Raw genomic sequence first — 22681 nt, forward strand, 5'->3', positions numbered from 1 at the left:
CGGCGCAGCTCCCGCGAGAGCCCAAGGCCCGCCCCGGCGGCGCTGCGGGACAGCCTGGCCGGGCCTGGCGGGGCTGCCCCGCTCCTCCGCCCTCTGCCCCGCCCCCGGACGGGCAAGGCTCCGCCCCCGCGCCCTACGCCCCGTCCCCTGGGCGGACCGATCCCCGCCCCTCCGCCCCGCCCCCCGGGCAGGCCCGGCCCCGCCGCAACGGGCCCCGCCCCTCCACACTCGGCCCCGCCCAGTTAGATCCCGCCCCTCCGGACTGGCCCCGCCCCTGTCCTGGTGGCCCCGCCCTGCCAGCCCCTCCCGGGGAGCGCGCCCTGCAGGCAGGGGGTACCACAGGGGTACCCCAGGGCCACCCTGAGGGATTCCCTCAGGGGCCACCCCCGTGTCCCGCGCTGTTGCTGCAGGGAGCGGGCTGAGCTCTCCGCGAGTCTGTGCCCTGGAGCACCGCGGGGCTCCCGGCAGCGCGACACGGTGGTACCTGTGTCCCGTCCCAGCCTGCGCAGCCACCGCCCCGCCAGCGCCTTCACACCCGGCTGGGGCGCGCAGACACGGGAGATGCCCTCAGGGGCCAGAGCACCTGCGGCCGGAGCTCTGTGTGACTGACCGGGCGCTTCGCTGAGGGCACGGTGGCTCTAAAGGCTGCTTGGAGTGTCCCGCTTGACGCCTGCGGGCCCAGCCGCTCCTCGCCGTGACCGCCGGGCTCCTCAGCGCTCCCGCCCCAGAGCCGGCGCCCGCGCCGGGCGGACGGCTCCGTGCTGATAGGCTGTGCCGCAGGAAAAACATGATGTCAGCCAGGGTTTAAGTGCTAAATATAGTGTGTGGACAAGACTACCAACTCCGTGGATCTGTCTTTGACCAAGAGGTAGCGTGGTTTTATAAAAAAAACCCAACACCAAAACATCCCCCCCATCCCTTGCTTTGCAGCACACTGTATAAACCATTACCATTGCTTTTTATTGCAGAACACCTGGGACAGTCGCTTCAGGCCTCTCACCGCCGAAGTCACTAACTGCACCCCAGTGTAAAGGTCAGCCTTGCATCTTTGGAAGGTCAGTCTATTTTTATTGCCTAGAAATACATTTTTAAAAAAAAGTGCTTCTCAGATTACAGTCACTGTGTTATACTAAGCTGTTTGTTGGTTTATTTTTTTTTTCTTCTTAAAGGTTGTATATTTCGTGGAACTGGAAGCAGTCTTCAAAACAATTTAGGTTTAAACCATTTGCTTCCAGTCGCCCCATGCATACCTCATAACTGTGTTTTACCACATTGTGTTCATCCAATTACAATGCATTTAGAGACAGTCCAAAGGCCTCAATATTCATGGAAACACTGCTCTCCATTTCAAATGGAGTTTTTATATCTTTTGGTAGCTTTTTTTCTTTATTTTTTCCTTCACCTGCTTCTCCCTGTGAACAGTGTAAAAAATCTGACTGATTGTCAATGCAGTTCACATTTTTTGGTATTGCTGAGAGAGATTTTCTTGTTGGTGTAGGTGAATATGTCAACCTGTATGTCCCTGACAATATTAGGGACCTTAGATAGAATGGGGAAAAATTCACAGTAAAAACCCCCCTGTGAGTGCAGTTCCTTAATATTCTCCTCAGTGAGGTTCATTTAGATATGATTCAAATGTGATACTTCTAATCTGAGATACTTTTCATGGATATTTCCTGGGGCCTAGGATTCTCCCATTGTCCATGTCTTTCCTAGTACCTTTATTTGTTTCTCAGTTTGCTGGCCTGTGTTTGTATACAGAACAGAATTACACCTAACGGAATCCTGGCTCTCCTGGTATGCTGGCTGTTTTCTCTGAATTGGATATGTCCTAGAAAAAGAAGATGTTACAACACAGAAATGGAAAATATAAGAAGCTTCAACAGGTATGGGAGTTGCAGGAACAAAACCAATGAGGTAGTTGAAAGAGACCTGGACCATCTTTTTGCTGGGGTCCTCAGGAGGCTTTGGTATCCTTAAGTGACTCTGAGGTTGGTCTGCCACAGAGCCTTGCACAAGTGGTCCTTCCTCCAGACTTGCTGTTGTCCTGTCAGGTACCGCAAAGGGGGTGGGATTTAGGAATTTCATGACCTGCTTACACAATGAACAGCTTTAAGGGAGGGAGAGCAAATAATGCCTATGTGGCAAAGTCCATTGCATGCTAAAGTGCATGCTGGATACTTTTTGAAAAGCAAGAAAAACACAAAAGGGTCTTATGCAGGCTACTGCTACTAAGGTCTAAAATGTGGCTCTTTTGATTTTCCTACTCAGTAAGGAAACTCACCCTCCCATAATTGCTCGGTTTGCACTGCCACATCTCTTCTGTGCTATGCATTGAGATAGGTTTTGAAATCTATCCAAATTTATGAAAAAGGGGTTTTAAGTGTCTTGGACAAAAGTCATTAGGAAATCAATCCTGAATCAGTTATTTTGACCATAATTTGTGACTGTAGCTGAACCAGATGTCAAGAGCGTAAATCCTGCAGGAAAGAAAGCAGAGCAGACTGCTCTAATCCTTTCTGCATCAGCATCACCTCTTATGCTGGCACATTCCTTACAGACTCAGGGTCTGTGTTAATTTAGCAGATCTAAACTGAGCAGGTTTTCTGTATATGGGAACCACACCAAAACATCAGTGCACAAGTGCTACCATTCAGCATTGCAGATTTTGTCTAAGATACAGCCAAAAGCAAGTGTGCATGGCATTTTCTACACTGATATCTAAAGGGTGGTTTTCACAGTGCCATTTTATCTTCAGTTTGCAGTTTCTCAATGTGTGATATGATATACCACAGCAGGAAATGATCAAGAGTTGCTTCAGAATAAGAGTGCATATCATATCAAAGTTATTATGAGGAAATAATTCTGCAGCTTTTTCAAGTTTATTAATACCATAATTCTTTGCTCCTTTGCTCCAACACACACCTTCCTAGTGCTCCCTCCCTCCTGTCTTCTGCTTTGAAAGACAGTTTTAAAGAACAGTTATCCTGGCAGTGGTGTCAACACGCTATGGGGAGCTTTTCAGTGGGTGTCAGATCACTGATGTCATATTGTTTGCGTCTGTTTTAAAGGTTATGACTGTGAAGTGGGGGAACTTAAAGTACTTACTTGATGTTACTCATTTTTTATTTTTAATAACAGAGAAAGGATTTCCAATAACAATAATAAAAGCCAGCTAGCACAGAGAGAACATAACTGGACCTTTAACTAAAATTAAAAGCAGATTCTTTTGGCCTGTATACAGGAGATACGAGACTTTTTAAAATTTAAAGTGATAGCACATTTTTCTCAACGCTCTACACTCATGCCCTGTCAATTCATGAATTAACACTGTGTTATTGTTCAAACAATAGAAAGCTTAAGAGGTTTTGAATCTTCTGTCTAGTTGTTGTTTTCTAATGGGGAGATATCAACCAGAAATGCAAACCGGAATGAAAACTCCTTTTCTTTAAAACTGTATGTCTGCAGTTTGATTAAACTGCAGTCTTTTCTAAGAGTTAGATCTTTGCTATGCAGTGACTGAAAATGACTGCTGTTCTTAGACAACTGTGTACCCAGCAGGAATTTATATATGTTCTTGGACATTAGAATCTAGTATTGAGTGAAAACATTGGTGAGAACATTGCAGTAATAACCTGTAACTTATTTTTAAAAATCTCTTCTAAATAGCTAAACAGATTGCAATAGTGGGATAGGCAGTGAATAAATAGCAGGCTGGAATAAAAATGTCTATATGAGTAAGAAATCAAATAAGATGAACAGTCCAGGACATTAACCTATTCAGTTCGCTCTTAGTGGCCTTTCCTGTAGTTACTTGGCAGTGTTGGTTTGATCTTTCAAAGATTAACCTGGTGTTATGAATTTTTGGATTGCAGAAACGTTTTTGGTTTGTTTTCAATTCCAGCTTGGCCATTCTCTTACTGTGTGGCCTCAAAAAATCAATGCTTTGCTTTGACTTCCGTATAAAGTTAATTTTTAATAGAGTTTAATTTTTAATAAAAAATTGTAAAACTCAATGCATGTATCTTTACAGAGGTCCATATAAAATGTTGTTATAGTTAAAGGTAGCTTTTTACATAATTGCTTAAAATATGTTTGACTGTTCTTTAGCTAACAGCATCACAATAAATTGATATAAATAATCTGCAACTGTAGTGACTTGGCAAACAAAATTTAAAACCAAGTGTCTGAATGGTATTCTTGTATGGCTTAACTTAGTTAAGTGTAAAATAAATTCAGGTACACTGGGCCAATTTTTATTGCAGAAGGAGAAAATACCATACCAGGGTGCTGACCCACCATGAGCACTTTTGTCTTCCTGTGAATTGTTCTGTTCAGCACTAGTGAGATATGCTGTGATTACCATGAATATTTTCCTGGTCCATTAAAATAATAATCATCCTTAAATCTCACCTTGACAGCCCTTTAAGCTCAAGTGTTAAATAACTGATTGCACTTTTCTGTTAAATAAAACTGACACAGGAATTACTGCTGTACTTTGGGACAAGCTGTTGCTGCTGCCTAGTTTGAGTATCTTACCTCTGCACAAACCACTGCTTCTTCATTCCAGCTGGATTCTTGTTGGTGAAGGAATTAGTGGCTGTACAATAGTGCAAATTTGGTATTTGCTTCTGAGAACATCACTGACGTATTTGTTCAGTCACTGCAGGTGCTGTGCAGCAGGTTCCCCCAGAATCTGGAACTTCCTTGGAGGTCCTGATTTGCATAGTGACTATGTACTAACCCGACTGTGCAGGAGGCAGCTTTCCATAGTGTGTCTGGACTGGGTCACTTCACACCTTTGCATGATATTCCCCTGTGCTCATCAAGCAAGGATTGCTGCTTACAAGATTTGAAAACTGCTATGAAACAATCTACTCTTCCCTTAACCTTCTAACTGCTCTCCTACATCAGACATGCCTTTTACCAGCTCTGTTATGGTCTGACCAGTTTTTTTAGCTTTTGAAGGTCTCTGCAAACATTTAGGTGAAACGTGCCGAAGTAAGAGCTGAAATCCTTGCAGCCATTCATGCCAAGAGTGCTCAAACATCACCACAAGGTTCCCCCACAGGGACACTGGGCATGTACTAACAAGCGTGTGGCTAAACCAATAGCATTGTGCATCATCCCTGCAGCAGCATTGCTTGTGCTTGAACTCGGAGCAACTGCAAAACCCACAGATATACCGTGTCTGAACAAAGAATGCTTTTAGAAGCTAAATTAAGAGCTGCTGAGAAAAGTTGAAAGACTGGAAATGGGTTGTCTGTGAAAGCACCTCTGAGATGAGATGAAAAAGAGTAGGAAAATCAGTTCCTAGTCCAAGTGAAAGGGAAGAGGAAAAAAGCTGTGGAGCAGAGGTGGAATTGAGATTGGCTGGCAAAGAAACTGATAAGTGTGTGAAAGAGCCTTGTACAAGACTTCAGTTAATCTCAGTGTCACATTATGAATTCTGTAAGCAGGTCTAAAGTGCCTTAAACTGAAGCACTTGCAAGTCAATGCTTTTGCCTGCAAGGTCTTTGCTCCCTGTAAAACTGAACAACAGGAGCTTATCACATCTCACTAATACATTACAATTAATGATTTAAAAAAGCATCACAGCAGGGGTAAAAAAATACAGAAAACTTAATAAAGTTACCAATTCAGTACTTTTATTAGGTAAAACTTCATAATGTACATCCCTTGAAGTGGGTGAAATGATTTTACTGCAGTCCTTTATCCATTGATTCAACTGTGCTGTGCACTGAATTAACTAGAGACTCTCTCAGAAAAGTGACATCATTTTATTAGAACACCTACGTAGACCTGGCTCAAATTGATATCAGGGAACCAATCTTAATTATTTCATTTCAGATAACCAAGGAAGTTTTGGTTTTTTGTTTGTTTGTTTTAATCTATTTAAGTCAAAGTGGGTACATATTTTGGTATAAAGCTATGGTGTGCGTACTACAGCTGTTACTGTGTCAGAATAGAGATACAGAAAGAAAGAAGGTATCTGCAGTCCGGCTGCAAACCTTATTTTACTGAGTGGCTACTGCCACCAGGTGGCTTGTTACAGTCATTGACTGAAAACTGTAAAACACGTTTTACCTCTCGGTATACAAGTATTTTCGTATAAATACATTTCCAAGTCTGAATTTTTATGCATGACGTAAAAAGCTCCCAAAATTAGTAAAAGTAGAAGGGGCTGATTAGTCAAGAGGAATAAGAACAAAAAAAAAGCATACATGGACATCAGGGGAACACATTTATCTGGTTTGTAGCTTAAGACAGTTGGTAAAACAGGTAAGTATAAAACAATGCCAAAGCTGAAGGGAAAAGAACTGATTAGTTATGGGGGAAAACATCTCATCCTACAATGAGACTTCATTGTAATTTATTTCCTTTTAGGTGGTCAGGATTCAATGATTCAACATTCCTCTCACTTTGGAGGGAAAAAACCCCCATCATATACAAACTGATTTGGCGGGAAGAATTCTTCCTAAGATAATGTTATTGTTATTAATTCCTAATACATATTTAGCTAAGAAAATGATACTGAAAAGCTTGAAATATGCTGAAATCTAGCCTCATACGTGTAAGATTTACAAGATAGATGAATAAATGCGGGTGCCAGCATCTTCAGAGGAAGACGAGTATCCAGCATGTATTCAGCAAAACCCAAATGCTCTTTTTCAAACATATGTCAATATTTCAAAATGGATAACACTAGTAACAAAAAATGCTCAGATCCACGCTATCCATCATCAAAACAGTCTCATAGGGGTGGAGCCTTTTTGCACATCACATGATTTGAACTCAAGTGATGTTTTATGGTGATACCTTTGTCAGTTACATAGAGCACAATGCACACATATATGAAACTTGACCAAGGTCTGACCTTCTAAAATCCCACAGTAAAATCCCACAGAATTGCTGTATAGTTAACTTAATAGCTGAGTGGAAAGTTGATTACAAGGAACCACATAGTAACACAAGTTCTCTTCAGATCTAGCTTCAATGGCTTATTGTTTTCCATATTGTTTTGGGCTTAAAAAATAAATAGTAATCGGTATATACCTTGCACTGCCCAGTAGTTAATTTCCAATATTATATGTATTTTACTTGTTTCCTCGGTTCTCAGGCAACAGACATTCCCCTTTATCTATTTGGCATAAAGTCTCCTTTATGAATTGCCATTGCTTTCAAAATTATAAGTTTTCACTTACTTCCTTAAGGCTTTGTAATAAACTATGAAGAAAAAAAAACTCATTAGCTTATTTTCATGGTGGATGTTGCGTTGTTGATTTGTCTCTTGACATCGTCATCCTCTGACATAGGTCAATAGTAGTTTACAATCTTTATCTCTCTTCAAGCTCACAACAAGACGCAAAACCAACCCCCAGCTCTCTGTGTCTCTAACTCATTTGGTTAAGCTAGGCACTTCTGCTTTGCAATAAATACAGAATTATTATGAACACACAATTGCAGTACACTTTCAATGAAAACGCAGCTCTAGACTTTTATAGTTCATGTATCTTAACACATTTCATTTCCTTGATACATATCGGATATGACACTTAACAAATTAGCAAGCTGTGCCCTTTCATAGAAACATTTTCATTAAGTCTGTAGAACTGTTTTTTGTTTGTTTGTTTGTTTTTTTTAAGGAGACTGCTATGTTTGAAAAGAGCCCTTCCAGACACACTGATGTTTGCCTGTGCAGAAGGAGTATGGGTACTTGTACTCAGTAGTTAAAGAGTAATTTTTTTTTCTGGTTCTGTTGCTTCACAGCCCTTTGGCATTAACTAATACCTTCTGAAGTATGAGAAGCTATACAATGAGAAACAAAACAGTATTCTCTCCCTTACCCACTTTACCTTTCACAGATAAATGATTTCTTTTCTTAAACTGATTGCCATTTCTAACATAACTGTAGCTTGCATTTTCATCCTTGTGGGTCTTAATGAGGAAATTACTTCAATGCATACTTATATTTATTACAATTTTTTAGACATATACAGCCCATCCTGTCAATGAGCCAAGACCCTAAAATAAGATCTTAAAAACATCTGTATATTAATTCCACTGTAATCTGTGAAAGTTACGAAACTAAATAATGTCAAGAATATCCGTCCCTCTAGTCACCACTTTTCTTACTGTAGATGTATCTATGTTATTATTTCTCCTACTAATAATGTATCTGCAAGGAAAGCTGTTTTTAATTAGCATAAATTAGTTAGAAAAACACAAGCACTTAGCAATGTTCTTAGGCCTACAAGTTTATCAAACTTTTTCATATAAGGGAACTTTATAAAGGCAGTTGTAGACAGAACTAATTTTTTTCCCAGCCAGGGGGAAATATATATATATAGTTTTAAGCTAATTCTTATGTGTTGTATTTCTTTAGCTGCCATACACTAAGTGAGATCTCAGCTTCCCAGTGACTTCCATGAGCAAGATAATACAAGTATAACAGTCAAATCATTTATCCAATTAGGCAAAGTAATCCATTAAATATATCTTGTAAGATTTCACATTAAATATGTCTTATAATGAGTTATTATAGGGTACCTCTAAGGTTAATGCTGCTTTTATAGAAACTGAGAAAACAAGAGAAAACTAGCGAAGCATTTCTATCTGTTATATTTTAGTAGATAGACTTTTTTAGAAAATATTACTAAATTAATAGTTTTAAGGTCACTAGAACTTCTCAGAACTACTAATAAGTAACTGAATTACCATAGACCTCCAGTCAAGAGGTTTGTCAACAGAAACACTATTTCTATGCTGTTGAAGGGCAAAATTCCTGCTGGATTTTTATTAAGTAATTGTCTTTTGTGCCACTTTGTGAGCAACTGAGGACTTTGATTAAAACAAAGCAGAAGTCAGAGAAGCCTGTGTAAGCAATTGCAGTTTCTGCCAGCAAAGCCCCAGTTAGAGCAAGTATTTATTTGCTTTCTTGATAAGAAAAACCTGATTTTGCAAGCCAGTATATGGAAGCACCTCTCGTCTCACGAATAGCACCGCAAATGAGCTCTGCAAGCTTCGACAAGGACAATCTCCCACTAAAGCCCATGGGGCAAGACTGCAGTTGCAAAATCAGCGGGACTACCCAGACCTCCTGCGTCTGGAGGTTGCAGAGAAATCAGGAGCCCTAACACGTTTCACCGGGCGCTGGCTCTGGGGGTTCCCAGCTGGCAGCACTTCGGGCGAGCTCACGGAGCGTTCGCGGCTCTGGGGGTGGCCCCGCCCGGCCCGGCCCGGCCCCCGTGGGCACGGCCGGCAGCGCGGGCAGAAAAGGCGCCGCTGCCGCAGGGAGGGGCTCGAGCAGAGGAAGGGGTCGGCTGGCCCATCTGCACCTTTCCTGCTTGTCCTTCCCCGCGGCAGCAGTGCCGGAGAGCGGAGCGGAGCTGACGAGCTGCTGGAGTGCCGGAGCGCTTTAGTTACACAGAGGCCGGTGAGGGCTCACATTGTGGATACCGCGGCTTTTTGGAAAGTGTATGTGCCTCATAGGATATCTGCGGCAGGTATGAAGCAAAGTAAAACCTAGTGAAGCTTTTAAAGCACTTTATAGCTGCTGCTTTTCATGCAAGCATTTCTGAAGTGCTTCAGAGAAAACTCCTAACTTGTGTGCCTTAATAAATAAATGTGGTTTATCTTATCTGGAAGCCACACCAAGCATATTCTTCTTGCATCTTGTTTGCGTGTTAATGTTATGTGAATATTATTTTTTAATTTTATTTCTTCATTTATATACATAGGAGGTGGTTGTATGGTAACTGTGACAGTAAGTGTGCTGATGCCATAGCTGAATTTACTTGTGGTAGTAAACTGTCATTTTTAGGTCATCCTCTAACTTTGGGTTCTTTATAAAGATAAAAGTTTGCAAGGTTGGGGCCTTAAGAATTGTATGCGGAGCAATTGCCCAAGTAAAATAATGAATGTAAACAACCAAACAGGCCAAAATCCTTGCCTTTTTTTCATTCTTGGTGAAATATATGGAAAAAAGACAAACTTACCATACTTCTTTGTAAGATTGTTTATTCCTCTTCTAAAAGAAAATTCTCTTTCTGGGAGTAAATGCAGAAATAACTTTAAAATAATGCTGCAAAGCTTTTATCAACTAATATTTTGAGGAAGAAGGTATCAAAAGTTGTTTGTATGTTTTTCTCTCCTTAACTGCACCAGAATATAATTATATATTTAATGTGAAACTCTTTGAGGTCTGTGGAGGTACATGTTTGACAAAGCAAATGATCTGCAGGGTCGGTGCTTAATTACAACTTCATACATTTCAGCTGAGGTGTAGTGTCTTAAGGGCTTAGCTTGGAAAGCTGTGTAAAATATGTGCCTGGAGTAAAAATGTTCTTATAAATCTTCTTTTTTGTGTGTGTACATATTGTTTGTTCTTGCAGACAAGCTTTCTGGATACAATAAAAATTCGTACTGGTAGATGCAAGCCAAATAGAAAAGATTATAATGTAATATAAGTTGCTCTACTACAAGCAGAGAGCCAATGGCAATTTTACTCAGACTTGGTTACTGTAACAGAAGGACTGACTATAAGGTAAGTACCTACACTCAAACTGTTTCAAAAAAGTAATTTTGAAGCATGCAGTACTTGAAGTTCTCTTTTAATATTTCATGAGTAGAAAGGACAGAATGCTGACGTATTTTGTCATCATGTGGGCGTGAATGTGTTTTTGTATTTTAAAAGTAGTGAGTTATTATGAATATAAACACTACTTGTTTTTTACTCTTACTCAGTTCAGCTGTTGAGATGTGACCTCCTTTAACTAAGCTGAAGTCAACCTAAACTCTTTTTATGAACTCTGAGAAAGGGTGACTCTTGGACAGCAAGTTTGTCTGCTTTTGCTTTATAAGAATATATTTCTAAAGAGACATGTCACTGTCCCCTTGTATTAGTATAGCTTATTCTCCTTCAGATGACTTTTTTTGTTTTTGCTTTTCATCATCTGATGGTGCTCAGAAAAAAGTTCTGGCTGTGATATTTTTTGTACCTTTGAAGTGGGAGTATGTTTGCCTTACCCATCCTTTCATCTCTTCCTCTCTGAAGCTAGTTTTAGATTTCACACTCTCCAGCTAATGAAGTAAAACAACTGAAAGAAGATAAATTCTGTGAAGAGATCCTGAATGTATTGTATTCATGAGCCATTAGGCCACCAGGGTATCTTAGCTGTTGGTAGCTGCAGGGACTCGAGGAGTTGTTTTGAACACAGGAAGGGAGTAACTTACTGTTGTCCATTTATCCAAATCCAGTTACTGTGAGATGGTGAGGTGTAATCAGGAGAATAAGCTCCCATGTATACTAAATATTGTGAAAAGATTCCCACTTAATTTTGCTATGGAAGAAAATGGCTGTCACAGTGGTTTTGGCTTTCTGTTAATTAGAGGGCTGTATTATAAATAGCTTAAAGTACAGAATTCTCTTCCACTCTCTGCACCCAGAGTGATGTGATATTTGAAACACCATTAAAATTACTAGTAATGACACAGTTTCTTGGAAAAACCTTTTTCTGAAACTTTCTTGCCTGCCAGGGGCTGATGGGTTATGTAGTATACTGAAGATTTAAGTAGGGAGGATGAGAGAAAGAATAACATATTTACTGTCATGCTTCAAACTAATGAGAATTGAAGTATTTTTTCCATTCTGAATAAAGATATGAAACAGTGCTTTGAATGACTCTTAAACTGTAATGATGTGGTATGTGCTAGTATCTGTAGAGACAAGACTCCTGGATCTTGCGCTGTATTTTGTCATATAGAACATACTTACAAATCTGTGTATAGTACAAACTGAGAAAAATCAACAGTCAGTGGTATGTGATTGTGTTCTGACTACAGAGCTGGCATGCTCTGTAGCACACAGTTGTAACCTTGACTGGGGCATTTACTGATGCTACCACAGGGTGTGCAGCTGGCACGCAGGCAGGGCAGAGGAACCAGATTGTATGTGCTCTAAGGATCTTGGTTAACACGAGCTTTTCAGTGTAATGCATTTACCTTGGAAAACAAGTCACTGGATAGTGCACAAATCCTTCAACTCCCTCTTTTTCCAGACTGTTCAAATGATAGTAAGTTAACAAGAAGAACTAGAGAATTGCCGGTTGAAAAATGCTGCAGGAATTTAGCTTTTGATTTTTAACCTTTTCATTCTTCAGTCTTAAAGTCAGTTTATTCCTATTCCTCTTTAGCACACGGAGCTTTGCCCTCTGGTAATTCCTATTGGCTCTCACCAATGAGTTGCTGTATTTCAAAGGGTTATAAATAAGCCATTATGGTCAAAACTTCTTAATACTTGCATGCCAATTCTGTCAAGATGGGCAAATTTAAAATTTATAGCAAGTTATGGTGAAAACTGAGAGTATTTTCAAATACCACAAACAACAGCTGGCTGTTTGGCAGCTTACACACCTCAAAACTTGGTCAGTGTAGATTGTCCTTTTAAATCTGCACATGGTGATTTTGACTCAGTTTTTTGTCCATATCTAGTGAAGATGATCTGATTCATCTTTATTAGATTGCAAATTAAATCTTGGGTTTCCTAATTTTTGACATATTTCTAAAAAGAGTAGAGTAGTAGAAGGAATTAGTTCTGTAAGACATGATAGCTTTTATCAGTTGCTCAGGTCCTTCTTGTTACAGGTGGAGAGTTGTTTTAACTTTAAAAGGCATTTATTCTTTTGTGGGAAGGTTAAGAATGATTCACATACCAGACTTTGGCTTTCCTAAACTTAACCTTTCTGTAACAAATACTTTCCATGCCATTAATCCTGATGCTTTTTGTCCAGAGTTGTGCTTGTGTATGTTGTTGTGAGATCTAGTTGTCTTCATCTGTTTTTTCTGCAAAGGGTAATAGCAGGAAAAAAGTTAAATATTTGGCAGTTTATTGTGTTTGCTTATTACAAACCTTGATTGCTTTCAGGTTTTGGTCTTTTTCTTTCTATTTATTTCTGCTTAATAATTCTCTCCTGCCAGCTTTTGAGTAAGTTGAATCTGCCAGAGAATATTTCTTGTTTCATTTTAAATCGCTACCACATCCTTTGCTACTTAAAGCAGAATTCTAGCCTATTATTTTTCTTGTCTCTGCAGTGTGTAACCTTATCTCTTCTTACAGAAACTTTGTTTTAAAAATTTCTCCAGTACATATAATTGTACTGAACCTTAGTTTTCAGGTTTTTGTGTGGTTCTTTAACTTGTAAATAAAATCACTTTGATGTAAACTTGTGACAGTTTGCAGAGTATTGGAGCTAGAAGGAAACGTTCACTTTAAGTAGAAGTTAAAGATATGATCATAATGTTATCTTGAATATTTGGGAGGAGAAGTTGAATGTTGGGTTTTTATTTTCTAGTTCCTGAAACCTAATTGTTCAAACCTTTCCTGCCTCTGTTTTTCTTCTATTTACTAGTTTGAAGTTGTTGAGGAGCTCTTATGCTGAAGTACAAATGCAGTCTCGCCTTAGATATTGTGGATTTTTAGCACTGAGTGTATGAGAACTTTGGAAGAGTTGATGACTCTCTTATTGTGTGAGAATAATTTGGCTGCTTTTTAGGTATCAAGAGTTCAGACCGAAATGGCTCTGTGTATTTCTTATCTTCAGGTCCACGTGTGGTGTCAGGGAACTTCATAACCTGATACTTCTTATCACTCGGTGCAAAATGGGAATGGCTCTTTCAGAAGGCAGACAGTCTGTGTCTGTTTCATTAAAGCTGATAGCCCTTTCTTGTGCCTGAGGATTGAAAGGAAGTTCATCTCTATACTCCTCACCCTTTGGACATGCAAATGCTTTCTCTTGTTGTCCAAGGTGTTCTGTAAAACCGCAGTACAGCTGTAAACCTGCATGTAACTGAGAAACCAAACTACTGCCACAGCTTTTATGAAAACAGTGTTGTGGCTGAGCAAAACATTGTGATGAAAACTGAGATCAGTGGTTCATATAACTGTGTTAGGATCTGTGGTCCTACTACTCTACGTGTTTTTCATGTTTACTGTTCCCTTAACAAGAGTGTGTGACAAGCAATGATATTGTTTGATCAATTGTCTAGAGGTCCAATATCCAACAGGAAGAGTTCAAAGGAAAAGTCTTGTGCTTGTCTGCAATAAACATATATATTTCTTTGTCTAAATCTTCATACCAGATTTATACTCTTGCATATAAAAAATTTAATTCTGACACTTTAGTTTCCCTACAGAAAGAAGAACTTGTTATTGGGGAATTATTTGTCATATGTGAAGAAATAAGCACGGGTTGTGGGGGAAAAAAAAGGCAGTCTTTAATGATGTAAAATTGGAGCTATGCTTAATAGAAGAGTGGGTTTCATAATAACTGTATAGTTCCTCAATACTATCAACCTTTATGTATCTGTGAAACAAGTTTTAAAATCCATCTGTCCTGTGCAGATGTTTAAGGGACTTTTTTTTTTTTTTTGAGAAAGAATAGGAGAGGGATAGGCAAAAGACATTTAAGAAGTGATGTCAAAATGCACAGAGGGAAATAATCCTTCTACAATCTGTTCTCTTGATGGCCTGAAAAATGGTTTCAGAACATTCTTGCAAAGTGTGGCATTTATCAGAAGCAGAGGTTATTCAGCAGCTGGAAATGGTACCTTCTCCTGAATGACTTTTTTTTTTTTAAACTTTTTTGCATGTTCAACTGACTTCAAAAGATGAGCTGTGACCTGTAATATAAACATTTATTGTATTTAATTGCTTGTAAATCTTATTTTATGTAGATGGAGCTATCCAGTCTTGCTGTTGCTGTTTGGATGTTTATTTGCTTTTGTACACCTGTGGGTGGCTATCCAAATGGAAAAGTAAGAGAAGCCTGCACTAGCATGATACCCTGTCATGGTGGCTCTCCACAACTGTCGCCTGTGCACACCATCACAGTGAATGGCACTCAGTTTAAACCAGGAGACAGCATAGAAGGTCAGTTACAGCTCAAGAGTTAAACTTACGGTTTTGTTGTGTTGCAGCATGTCTTTACTCAGTTTGCTATACTAGATTTATCTAAGCAATTGAATGTTCTTTAGATGATCCATTAACCATCATTCAGTACTCGTCCAATGAGCATCTGGCAGTTATTGCTGAAATATTCTTCCTTTGGAGAACATTTCAACTGACTTTTATTTTTCTTCTTGCTTCAGTCAGTCTGTCTGGACCAGATTTTGAGGGATTTTTCATACAAGCTCGGGATGCAGAACACCTGGATGGCCCTGCAGTTGGTTCTTTCCTGTTAACTGACCGGAGACTTTCTCAGCTCCTGACGTGTGGTCGTACCAAGGTATAGTCTAGTGACCGAAAATGAGGTCTCAGGCACTGAGGAGTTTGTACCAGTCTATGTAGTAGGACAAAGCTGAGCTGTGTAAATTTATTTGAGCTTTGTAAGGCTCTTAGGGAAACTGGTCCTGTATAGAGGCAGACTCACTGCAACTTCCTGGACTATTCTTACTTGTAACATAATATTTATTTGTGCATAATGAATATAGTATATTCCTAATATTAAAAGGAGAAGGGCATGATCTGTTTGCTTTTTCATACTTGGTAAGGACAGAGAAAATGTCTTAGAGCAAGGAACGTTTAGGGCTGTTATTGTAGTAAACAAACACCATTTCACAGGGTTTATTATTTTATAGGATAGTTTTGGTTGGATAGGGACCTTGAAGATTATCTAGCCCCAACCCCCCTGCTATGGACAGGGACAACTTCCACTACACCAGATTGCTCCAAACCCCATCCAACCTGGCCAAACACTAGGCTTTTATCTTTAGTGTTACTCTGTCATTTACTGCTAGTGGAGCTTTCTTAGTAACAGGTTAGATCTGTTTTAGATAAAGGAGTTGGCTTCATGTGCAAGAGAGGTGAACTCTGACTAGTGTTTCAGCAACATGTGTGAACTTCATGGACATGTAGAGTGTCATCTGAGCTGGTGCGGACAAAGTTCCTAATCTGCTTAAATGCACTTTTCTCCCCACTTCTATCACCTGTCCCCCACTGGCATTCAGTGTACTCATCATCAGTGCTGTAAAGCCATGGGGATATCTGGTGGTGCCCTCTGTGCTCAGAGGACAGTGCTGTGCCTGATCTATTTATTTTGTCTAAAAAATGGTCTGATCCAAAGACTACTTCTGGATTTTGTCCTCTGGAATATTACTGTTCTATCTGTAGTCACTGCTCTGTTTCTTCATCCTCTTACTGTCAAGAAAAGGAGCTTTATTTTTCTATCAAAACCTCACCATTTTTGCATAAATGCTGCAGAGGCTTCTGTCTCATTGCTGGCATCTTATGGGTTGAAAGTTGTTCCTTTTAGCCTTGAAGTCTGTTAAAGTGCACCACTGCAAGTTACACACACTGAGTTGATCATGACTGACTGGGGAAAACCCAGTTGCACTGGGGTTGTGCAGTGTAACAGTCTCTTTAGGATTTAGCTGCAATCTGTGCTGTGTTAATTAACATCTCTTTAGTGCATATCCACTGTGTAACTCTTGATGTGTGTATTTTCAGAATTCAGCTGTCAGTCAGACAAGTAAAATAAAAAAGAAACACATGAAAGTTTATTGGATTGCTCCTGGAGATGCACCAAAACATGTACAGTTTCTGTAAGTAAATCCAGTGTCAGTTTTAGTTTATTAAAATGCAAGCAAGGTAAAACTGTACCACTACCTGTGTCAAATACTGGCCAGCAACTGAAAAGTACCCTTGGGCCAATGACCTGAAAAGGCAACATCCCTTACTTGCTGCAGAGCCTGCATTAGTGCACACACTTGTTGTTTAGGGAGAGCTTGCAGGTGAGTGCTTTGATATTTTGCAGGGAGAATAGAAGAGAATTTGGAGGCTGATGTCTTGAATATTTTTAGATAACTTCTCGCTTCTCATGCCTGTAATGTACAGTGTTAAGAATATTTTTTCTTTGCTTGTACCTAACCAAATTATTTGTACACCCTTCTGTTACACTACTGGCTTCTTGTGAACTATAACAAGTGCAATGCAGCTCTGAAATTGTAATCTATGCCACAGGCATGAATGTTTCTTATATCCACTGCAGAAGGCAGTATGATATTTTAAAATTCTTTATCTACTGAGGCTTAAGATATTTTCCTACTTCAATCCCTAAAATCATAGAGACCTACTTAAAGATGAGGGTTTTACAAATAAGTTGTATGAACTATAGAAGCTTTTCATTTTTTAAGTAGCAATCAGCTGTTGATGTATGCAGTAATGACTCTGAGTATTGTGTTTAAGAGCCACAGTTGTCAAGAAATACAGGACTTTCTGGGTGAAGATTCCAGGTCCCACTGTTTCTCAGCCTGGTGTGCTGTCCCCAACAACACCTTTGCATACAACTTCAGAGGCTGTGTCAACTTCATACCCAGTTTCCTCCTTATCAAAGCCAGTAAGTAATGATAAATAAATCTGTCTTTAATGCTTATGATTAATGGAATCTAACAAAATTACATAGATACGGGCTATTGACAGAAAAGGAGAGATGAGCAACTTTGATATCTCAGGATAAAAGCGTAACCACCTACCTTCTTGTGTTAGTTGAGTAGCCTGAACTTCTAAGGGTTAAATGTTCTCATGCTGCACACAGGTCAAAAGGTAGATAGAATATTTAGAACTTAATGATAAGGAAACATTTTGCATAATTGTGAAGAGAGGTGGGAAAAGACTTGCTCTGGTCTTGACCGATAGTCTGCTATTTAGCAACTGCAGGCTCAGAAACCTTCTTCCTGGGAGTTCATCTGTTACTGCCTTCTGTTACTGATTTTTAAATGGATTGAACAAGAAAGACTGTATTCAGGGTAACTGTGAATTTTAATCCCTGTATTTTTTTCAATGTGTATAAATGGAATTTATACTTTAAAAAGGAAACACAAAGCTTCCTCATACTACAGCTGGTATTACCTCTCTAAATATTAAATGAATGGAAGCTTCTCTGAAATTTTTACTATCTTTTCAAGGTTATTCTATTAGAATGTCTTTTAAGGGGAAGATCAACTTGAGTAAAAGTACAGCTTGGAATTCACCGTCACTTTACTTGTCTTAAAGCACTTGTAGGCATGGGTTAAGAGATTGGTGTGTAGACATAGATGAAATTTTTTTTTGTTGTTCTTTGTAGTTTTTTATTTTTCTAGAATGGGTAGAAAGGGAGGGAGAGGAGGGAAACTCTCATTGCTTATGATTTGTTTGTTTCCTTAATTGTCTAGTTTAGTGCCTCGGGCTGTGGAAGTATGAAGTTCTGCATTAGGAACCCTTCAAACTGTGATCCTGAAAGTGCTTCCTGTTTTTTTCTATCCTTCCAAAAAGAGGAGAGTTCAGTATTTATTGAAATGAGTGGTCCAAGTGAAGGCTATTTAGCATTTGCATTGTCCCATGACCAGTGGATGGTGAGTTTCTATTCTATTTCTATAGTTCCTTTTGTGAGTTTAGGAAGTTTTGAATGGTACTCTACCAAAACCTGCATATGGAAAATGGAAATACTGTTACATGTCACATGAAGTGTGACTCTCCCATAGAGCTAAAACAGAAGTTGCATTTTATAATGGATATTCAGTTTTAGCTCAGGACTGACTAATTGCAGTAGAGTTTCCCTCTTGGTATCTGCTATGGCAGAATCCAACCTGTCTGTTGACTGAAATTCCTAGTTAGATCAGTCTTTGTTACCTAGCCAAAAGAACCTCACCTGTCAGAAGCTGAGTTGTTATTCTGAAAACCATTTAATTTCATGATTGATTGTTTGTATAGAAATAACTCCATTCAATCTTAAAAAATGTTTAAAGTTCCTTTTTTTGAACTGATGTTTAAAAGGAAGGGATGATGCTGTTGACAAATGCATAATCCATAAACTACTTGTTGCACAAAGGAAATGCTGTTTATATTCATACCCCTAGTGCAGGAAAACTTGGTTCTTAACAAAACTTTGTCTTTACAACTGTGAAGAAAACCATCTTGTAACTGAAGCGGATTGTTAAATAACAGCAACATCCATCTCTGTCTTGTCTAGTTGATTTAGTAAATTCTAAATAATTAAAGAAACTTCTTATAATATGGCTGTTAGTTTGGAACAGAGGGATGTGTAAATTATAACGTGTGTTTGTGTCATCTCTTTGACTTAATGCAGTTCCTCTGTAATAATGCAGCTGTGTTTGAAAGATGGAAATAATAGCTTGAAAACTACAGAAATCTGTCTCAGGTCTTGCTGTGCCTATATTTAAATCAAAGAACTTTTGGAGTCTGCCAGTAGTGTTTTTTATTGGGCTATATGTACTTTTCTTTTAAACTCTTCAGGGTGGTGATGATGCGTATCTGTGTGTTAACGAGGACCACCGTGTTCGTGTGGGCACTGCCCATCTGACAGGGCGAAGTCGTCCTCTCTTGGATTCAGAGGTACATTTGAAAAGAACCAAGACCTTTCCACAAACGTAGCTTTGAAGTGAGGTACAGTGTTTCTTTGTGCTTTTATTTTGCACAAGAGATGCAAATACTAAGGTGGATCCATAGTTCATTGAGGTGAAATTGGTTGGACTCTTACTTCCAAGTAAATGTTAACTTTGGATGTCTGAATTGTAAAAATAAGTCACGTGGTGGGAGCTTAATGTATTGAGAACCTTTGTGCCTATTATTACTCTGTCCCTTGGCTAGGGCTGCAGTTGGAATTGATACATCTTAGATTAAAGGTTGAAAGGGAAGAGGAGATCATGAGCTGGAAAAATTGGTGATAATAAGTCCAACCTATATTTGGCTATATTGACTTATTGGCATGCAAGAGAGATTCCCCCTCCTCAGATTGGTGATCTTTTTTGTGCAGCAGTGACATTCTTGTGCAGGGTTACTTTTAAGGTTATTACTCCGCTAGTCTGAAAACACTGGGTGTTAAGTATCTGCTGTTTCACAGAATGCCCTTGAAGATGTGTCGTGGAGGCTTGTGGAGGGTGTTCTTCAATGTTCTTTCAGAAGAGGTATTCATCTTCCTGCTTATAAAGAGAGATTTAATCTGGATGCCAGTTACTACATCTTTCTGGCAGATGGGGAAGCTAGTGGAGGTAAGCTTGACTTATATGTGGTTGCCTTTCTTTAAACAGCCCTGAATGAGTTAGTAACAACCCTTCTGTAAGATATGGCTTAGCTGAGAACTAGTGTCTGAACTAAGGTTCCCAAGTTTGAGGCCCTTAATCCAGTCACCTTTCCTACCTTTCTGGATCACAGGTTTGCTTTTTGAAGTTGTCATAAACTTACTCATATATGTGTTGTTGTGTGCTCACTTGATGCTAGGAACTGGTAGCTTCTTGAGAACTGGACACACTTTTTTAAAAAAAATAGAGACTAGCACCTAAGGGAATTATTCTTCATGTCCTGTGCATGTAGTGGAGAAAGATATTTCCTGTAGAGGGGTGGGTTGATTCTTGTACATGAGGTGTGCAAGATAGCTAAGATGACATCTTAGGTTCTTAGCGTACTGAATGTCAGAAATTTTGCACAATTATGCTCAGGGGTCACAACATTCATGAATAAGGAATGGGCACACTTACAAGTCCAGTGGCTTTCATTAACAATTAATAACCTGCTTTATGTCACTGCTTAGGTGGACTAATATACAAACATCATCGTCAGCCCCTGATCACCGATGGACTGTACGATGTCACAGGTCCTCCTCAGGATATTGGAGGCTCCCGGTCCCCACGACTTATCAAAGCTCATGGTAAGCTGTGCCTTCTAGTTTTGTCTTCCAGCTCTAGACTTCCTGAGACTATAGAGTTTTGCAGAGTAGGTATTTCCTCTCATTTTTCCGACGTTCATGTTGGCTAGCAAGATCCACTACTGTGGTAGCAGAGTGAGGCTATAAATATTTCATTTCAAGAACAGATTGTTTCTTTTTGCTCAGGAAAATGAACCTGCATTTGTCTTTTTCACAACGTTTATGATTAGGATTGTTTCTCCTTGGCTCTCTGGTTCAAGTTGTTCTAGCTGCATTATTTGCTTAGTTCTATTTGAAATAAGAAAAGACTCAACTGGCTCTCTGGAGTCACTGAAGTTAATTAGAATTTTTTCTCTCAGTACTGGACTTGAACACGGGTCCATGAGAGTCACTCATTTCTTTCTCACACAGATTGTAGCAGTGTTATCTTTCATTCTCTCATTTCTGAGTTGGTGATAGAATGGTGCCTCTCACCAGCATGCAGGGACTGTGTTGGCATGTATGAAGTGTGCAGTAGCCAGAGCTGCGCTGTTGTGCTGTGTGGGCATAGTATGATTATCTCTTACCTGGGTGCTTCTGCCCTCTAGCAAGAGAAATGCTGTAAGGCTGCAGTCTGAACCAGGTGATAAATTTTTACTCACTGGTTAATTCTGAGCATATGCGTAAGGACTAAACTATCACATAAGTCTTCTAAGTTGTATTCAAATGCACTTAAGTTACTCATTTTCCTTGTGTTTCTTTCCCTCAATTTTCAGGAGCGCTGATGTTTGTTGCTTGGATTACCACAGTTAGTATTGGTGTTATTGTTGCACGATTCTTCAAACCTGTCTGGGCTCATTCATTCCTGTTTGGAAAGGAGATGTGGTTTCAGGTGGGCAAAATACCCATATCTCCAGTTGTGTTTTCTAGTATTATTGTAAGCAGAATTATAAACCTATTAAATCCAAAAAATAGGAGACTAAACATGGTGTGATTTACATCTATGATCTTATAAAATGAAACAATTAAGAATCAGGTAATCTCCTTTCTTAATAAAAGAAACGTCTAAAGAGGGCACTAAGAACATCTTTAACTGATGTCTGTTTAGTGTCTTTCAATGATGTGTTAAAGCTGTAGATTGTCTAAATGCAAACTTAACTTTTCTAGGTGCATCGTATGCTTATGTTGACCACAGTCTTGCTTACAAGCATTTCTTTTGTGTTGCCTTTCATATATAGAGGAGGTTGGAGCCAAGTAAGTGTGTGCTTTTGTCTTGTTTGTTAAATATAAAGGTGGGAACAAATGAATGAGAAAGAGGTCCACTGACTAACACATTACGATTATTTCCAAGCAAATTGCTGTGAAAGGTGTTCTTAAGTAGGTTGGTTTCAAATCCTAGCAACATAAAAGAGGAATGTTGTCTCCTTTAGCTACAACTGAAAAGTGACCCTACTGTCCTTCCTTTCTCCCAAATGAATTCCTTGCTCATGATTTCTTTATATGTGAGTTTGGTCTTCCTATTTCCTTAGAGAGCTTGAATTTGGGAGGGGAGTGAGGATGTGATGGCTGAGGTTAGTGTGGTAAACCTGCTGCAAATAAGTGTTTTTATGAACTTAGATGTGAGTAACTGTATCCAGTGATTAAGCTTAGTCTGGAGCAGTAGATAGAGATTACAATTTATGCTGTCACCTTGCACCAAATATAATACAGATGAGAACAACTCATGTAAAGTCTAGAGAGTATCTGAATTCAGGGTTGGAGAATATGGTCGCAGGTATGAACTAGAAGCTAGGAAAATTGAATAAATGTTTTAGGATTAGTATTAGAATAGACAGGGTGAGAAGGGAGACCATGCTGGGAGGAGTTAAAAAATAGGCCTCTTCTGAAGACACAGAAACAAGGCTGAAGAGTTTGGAGCATAGCTTCTGACATCATATTACTCTGCTCTTCAGCTTGTAGAATTTCGCAATACAGCAAAAAGGTGGGACAAACCCTGGGCAGACACA

At 39.4% G+C, this 22681-nt stretch overlaps 1 protein-coding gene across 4 annotated transcripts; it reads left to right on the forward strand.

The window, feature by feature from the left end:
- The first annotated feature begins 757 nt into the window (after window positions 1-757).
- Window positions 758-22030, forward strand: LOC114061660 (putative ferric-chelate reductase 1). 4 transcript variants are annotated; one of them, XM_027892343.1, is made up of 13 exons: window positions 758-868; window positions 969-1055; window positions 10395-10546; window positions 14734-14929; window positions 15148-15284; window positions 16505-16599; window positions 17243-17393; window positions 18208-18387; window positions 19289-19387; window positions 19896-20043; window positions 20583-20699; window positions 21452-21567; window positions 21843-22030. In XM_027892343.1, the coding sequence occupies exons 3-13, from the start codon at window positions 10496-10498 to the stop codon at window positions 21957-21959; spliced, it is 1407 nt and encodes a 468-aa protein (XP_027748144.1). In that variant the 5' UTR covers window positions 758-868; window positions 969-1055; window positions 10395-10495; the 3' UTR covers window positions 21960-22030. The 4 variants fall into 4 exon arrangements, with proteins under 4 accessions (XP_027748144.1, XP_027748147.1, XP_027748146.1 ...); XM_027892346.1 differs by lacking the exon at window positions 10395-10546; XM_027892345.1 differs by lacking the exons at window positions 758-868; window positions 969-1055 and adding an exon at window positions 9486-9506.
- The last annotated feature ends 651 nt before the right edge of the window (window positions 22031-22681 follow it).

The sequence above is a fragment of the Empidonax traillii genome, unplaced genomic scaffold (genome assembly GCF_003031625.1).
Source record: "Empidonax traillii isolate 1590-97213 ecotype Southwest subspecies unplaced genomic scaffold, ASM303162v1 scaffold347:size1123457, whole genome shotgun sequence".
NCBI classification, from domain to species: Eukaryota; Metazoa; Chordata; class Aves; order Passeriformes; family Tyrannidae; genus Empidonax; species Empidonax traillii.